General features: G+C 42.0%; 1 protein-coding gene across 1 annotated transcript; it reads right to left on the reverse strand.

Moving 5' to 3' along the window:
- Positions 1-2,529: 2,529 nt before the first annotated feature.
- Positions 2,530-3,136, reverse strand: LOC112251600 (RNA-binding protein PNO1-like). Its single transcript, XM_042322717.1, has one exon. The coding sequence runs from the start codon at positions 3,134-3,136 to the stop codon at positions 2,567-2,569; it is 570 nt and encodes a 189-aa protein (XP_042178651.1). The 3' UTR covers positions 2,530-2,566.
- Between the last annotated feature and the right edge of the window lie 2,250 nt (positions 3,137-5,386).

The raw sequence follows: 5,386 nt of genomic DNA on the forward strand, positions 1-5,386 counted from the left end.
ATAGCACTTTCTACATTTATTATGGCTCTTACTGTATGCCAGCATTGCATTTGCTGGTCAAACCGTCTTTGCATGTCACAGAACCCAATAGCTTTACAGTTATTTTCACAGTGGGTTGGAATTGGAATGGTTTACTGTATGTAGAAGCTATAGCTTTTGCCTTATTAATTCAAGTGTTCATACAGTACATGTTATACATTACATCAGACTGTATTATTTCATTACAGTTTGCATAGTTTCATTACTCTCCCTTTCCGGTGCCAAGTTAAGTGGAACAGGTGGATGCGAGAGGCTTGGCACACCTGTGTTTCCCAGATACTACAAGGTTCAACAGCCTCTCACAGGGGAGAAACTCAGTGGAAAGTCTTATCACCAAAACAGTCTAGATGGTCTTCAAAGGACCTTCGGAAACTGGGTTAGTTCAAATCAAGTTACACCAGGCCCAATGATTACATTTTAGTTGCATTCAGACTAAAATTGAGGATGGAGGTTTGCTCTACTCACAGAAAGCAAAATAATAATGACCCTAATTCTTGCCAATTTCAACAAAATTAGACAAATTAACATGGGAGAGAAAATGCATTTTACCACCTTGTTTCTAAAACATTTGTGAATATGCGTCTATTTCTTTCCGGGCACCGGATCCAAAGGCATAGATTAAGATGGCGCTAATGCATTTAACTGCAGGAATATTCAAAAATGATATGAATGATAATTACTGTATTCACAGAGCTGCTAATGAGAAAAATTAAACCCAGTACATAAAAACAATTCAGTAATAATATGCCTGCAAAACAAAAACAAAAAGAAATCCCCAGGTTTTACTGCCATCATTTGTGGCCATGGAAAGAGAAAAATAAAACTGTTTGCCTTGGCCCCAGGTTAATGGATGGTTCCCACCACTACAACACCACCCTCACCAATGACCACTTTTGCTCTCAGAAATGTAATATATGTCTTAAGAATGACATTCATGTCCAGCACTAACCCTATCTGTTTGTACAGTATCTGCATTTTGACTGCAGATATCTTCATTCCCTTTGTTGTCTTAGAAGAGACATCTTTTCTCAGATCTCTTTTCAGACAACACCATCAGCTCAATATGAATAATTAAGGGAAAACACACATCTACTTGAATACTAATAGTGGTCTTTTGTACTTGAGACATCCAAAATTACACTCTGAAGTTCAGACAAAATATATACATATTCCTTCAAAAAAGCTCTTTGGGTCAGCAGCGAGAGGAGGAGGTGAAGTTCACACATCTTTACACATTTTTCTAAGCTGCAGTGTCGAGGGAGACCAGATCTCATTTGTCCGGAGTGGAAAGTGCTCAAAAGTGGATCTCAGCAGGACAGGGCACAGAGAGTGTCTAATGGACTATAGACAGAGGGAGGGAGGCTCAGGTTGAGATGTGTGGACAGTGGAGGCATCTCGGATGTTTTTTGAGAGCGATATACGGAGGGTGTGGAAATGTAAGATGACCATGTAAGAGCCTGTGAAATTGGAGATACATTCACCAAGATTTTACTTGACCCTAAATCATGACAAGCCAGAGCCTTCTGCCCTCTATTCTGTGCTCTGCTATGCTGAATGGGGTGGAGTTTAGGAAAGCTAGATCCAAACATTATACAACATACCCCCATGTTGCTATCAAATATAATCTTATTTTTTATGTTTTAAAAACTTTATTTATAGATTTTCAGATATAACAAAAACATTACAACCCCAACCCCTCATCCTCCCATCCATCCATCCATCCCCTCCCTCCACTCCCTCCCAAAAAAACACCAGACCTTTCCTATGCCAGAACTGGAACGCTGTGTCAATCTGTGATGCTGGGAAGAGATGATTAGATGTTAAAGGGGAGAAGCCGCTTGCTTGTTTAAGGCTAAAGTGTCTTCAGAATTGGGACCAGATTTTAAGGGAGTTCTTGATTAACAATGGGGTTAAACACATCAATCAATCAAATGTATTTATAAAGCCCTTTTTACATCAGCCGATGTCACAAAGTGCTGTACAGAAACCCAGCCTAACACCCCAAACAGAAAGCAATGCAGATGTAGAAGCACGGTGGCTAGGAAAAACTCCCTAGAAAGGCAGGAACCTAGGAAGAAACCTAGAGAGGAACCAGGCTCTGAGGGGTGGCCAGTCCTCTTCTGGCTGTGCCGGGTGAAGATTATAACAGAACATGGCCAAGATGTTAAAATGTTTATAGATGACCAGCAGGGTCAGATAATAATAATCATAGTAGTTGTCGAGGGTGCAACCGGTCAGCACCTCAGGGGTAAATGTCAGTTGGCTTTTCATAGACAATCATTCAGAGATAGAGACAGAAGGTGCGGTGGAGAGGTTCCAAATCAGCAGGTCTGGGACAAGGTAGCACCTCCAGTGAAAAGGTCAGGGTTCCATAGCCGCAGGCAGAACAGTTGAAACTGGAGCAGCAGCACGGCCAGGTGGACTGGGGACAGCAAGGAGGAGTCAGGCCAGGTAGTCCTGAGGCATGGTCCTAGGGCTCAGGTCCTGACTTTCATCAGGAGACGAGAATATAAATCCACGTGTGACTTTAGAATCCCTCTGCTGTCCTGCTGGCCACGACCCTGATGTTACCGTACACCTTAGAAGGGGGACTTCCTAAGATGAGGTTGCATATCGCTGTCCGTGCCATCTTAATATTCTGGAGAGATCCTAATATGTGTACTTTTGAGTCTGCCAGAACAATCCTGGTCTTGGTCACATTTTCAATGGTGAATTTTGTTTTGCCTCCTTTCCCTGCTATCCTCCCAATAGCTCTGGACAAATGGTCTCCTTTCAGTGGTTTTACGTCTGTGACATCAAAGGTTTCCAGGAAAAGTTCATCCAATCTGATGAGAGCAAGGGCATCCTCAACCTGGAATCCTAGAACGAAGGCTCGTACGAAGTCTCGTACGAAGTCTGCAGCTCTCGTGAGAGAGCCGATGTCCTGTGTGTCTTTACATGTTTTAATTTCCACATTTCTGGTTTTGAGGTTGAATCTGACTGGGAGCTGTAGGTTCTCGACGATGGGTGTGAATATCTTCAGGGTGCCAAGGTTCATGGGCATTGGGGAGCACAGGAGCGAGACCGGCGAAGTTGGAAGGCTTGACTGTAACTCCATGATGGCACAAGTTGGGCCATCCTTGTTTTCAAATGTAGAAACCCAATAAACAGATTTAGATGTATTTTCTGACCAGTAGTAGTGTAAAAAATTGGGAAGGCCCAGCCCGCCTGCGGGCATAGGTCTCTCTAGATATACAGTACCTTTCTCATTCGTGGGTTTGACTTATTTCAAATTAAGTTGGAAATGTAGCTGTCCAGTTGTTGGAACATCGACTTTGGCAGAAAAATGGGAATCATTTCATTTCAGTACAAAAACCCAGGTAGTACAGTCTTCTTAACAGAATGAATGCGACCTGTTAATGAAATGGGAAGAGACAGCCACCTTATGAAATCCTGCTTAGTGCGCTCCAGGACTGTTTTGAAGTTATGTTTAAACAGAGCCTTAAATGAGTGTGTGTCCTTTATCCCTAAATAAGTAAAGACCTGATGCTCCACCTTAAATGGGAAATTGGAAATCCTTCTGCTAACTGATTAATTGGAAGGAGCACACTTTTTGATAGGTTTAACTTATAACAGAGAATGTCCCAAAACCTTGTAGCATGTCCAAGAGATAGGGTATAGACTCCACAGGGTTAGAGATGTATAAAAGAGGATTGTCTGCATATAAGGACACCTTGTGAGATATGTTGCCCCTTAATATTCCCTTAATCCTATCCTCCGCCCGCAGAGCGATAGCAAGAGGTTCAATCGCCATATCAAATAGAAAAAGGGATAAACAGCAAACCTGCCTGGCCCCCCTGTAGAGAGGGAAGTAGCTGGAGGTAACATTGTTGGTGTGAAAAGAAGCCACTGGGGACGAGCACAAAATCTTAATCCAGGAAAGGAATGACGGGCCAAACCCAAATCTCTCCACTACTGTAAATAGATATTCCCACTCAACCCGAAAGCCTTTTCAGCATCAAGAGAAATGATAACCTTTGTCTGTAGAGTTGAGTGGTCAGAATAAACAACATTAAATAGCCGGAGCATATTATAGAAGGATTGCCTACCTGAGATAAATCCGGTTTGGTCAGAGTTAATTGTATTAGGCATCACTGTCTCTAAACGGCGTGAGAGGAACTTAGTAAGAATTTTAGAAATCACAGCACAAAAGGTCTATAGGGCGGTATGAAACACAGTCTAGGGGATTCTTGTCTTTTTTAAGCAAAACCGAAATAGTTGCCTGGGTAAGTGTCTGGCAGTTTCTGACTAGAAAATATTTAATTGTACATTGTGCTGAGGTTAGGGGATAATTTAGAGGAGAATGCTTTATAAAATTCAAAAGGGAAGCCATCAAGCCCAGGGGCTTTACCGCTCTGCATGGACTGGATTGCCAGAGTAGCTTCATCATCGCTTATTGAGGCATCCATGTTGGTTTGTTCATCTGAATTGAGGCAGGGGATGTACAGATTGTCTAGAAATGCATACGAGATGTGTCAAGAAGAGCCTCTGATGAGTAAAGAGCAGAATAGAATTGCTTAAATTGATTGTTGATTTCTTTGGGATTGGTTGAAGTTAAATCAACTGCAACACAGATTTCAGGTATGGTGCTGCTAGCAGTGGATTGTCGAAGCTGGTGAGATAACAACTTGCCAGCTTTCTCTCTGTATTCATAGAATTTTTGGCTTGACTTAAACAGAAGCTGCTCTGTTTGTTTGGTGGAAAGATTGTTAAATTTCGCTCAGTGTAGCAGTCTATCTTTGTAGAGTTCAGGAGTCGGAGAAGAGGTATATCTGTTGTCCACATCTAGAATGTGTTGAGATAGCTCCGATAAGCGTTTGGTGCGCTGTTTGTTGTCATACACTGTGTATGAAATAATTTGGTCCCTTAGATACGTATGCTTTTATCGACTCTCACACAGTAGAGTGAGACATGTTAGGGGTGCAGTTGATATGTAAAAAGACAGCAATGTGAGTTGATATGTATGTTTTAAAGGCACTACAGGATAGTAGTAGTGGGTCAAGTCGCCAAGCGCATTGAGATACAGTACTGTCCGGAAAGCGGATATCTAGCTGGACATGGCTATGGTCTGAGATAATGATGCTGTGATATTGGCTATTAGTTTCAAAAGGAAGAGTTTTAATATCTAGCAGGAAAAACTCAATCCTAGAGTATGAGCAGTGGACTGGAGAAAAAAAGGAGTAATGTTTAGCAGTGGGATTGCTCATGGATCAGACAGATTATAGGATACTAGAAATGATTTGATTACTGCACCTAATTTTGAGATTACACTGTTGGGCTTCGGTCTGGATCTGTCTAGACTTGGATG

This window comes from Oncorhynchus tshawytscha, linkage group LG05, assembly GCF_018296145.1.
Source record: "Oncorhynchus tshawytscha isolate Ot180627B linkage group LG05, Otsh_v2.0, whole genome shotgun sequence".
Classification (NCBI taxonomy): domain Eukaryota; kingdom Metazoa; phylum Chordata; class Actinopteri; order Salmoniformes; family Salmonidae; genus Oncorhynchus; species Oncorhynchus tshawytscha.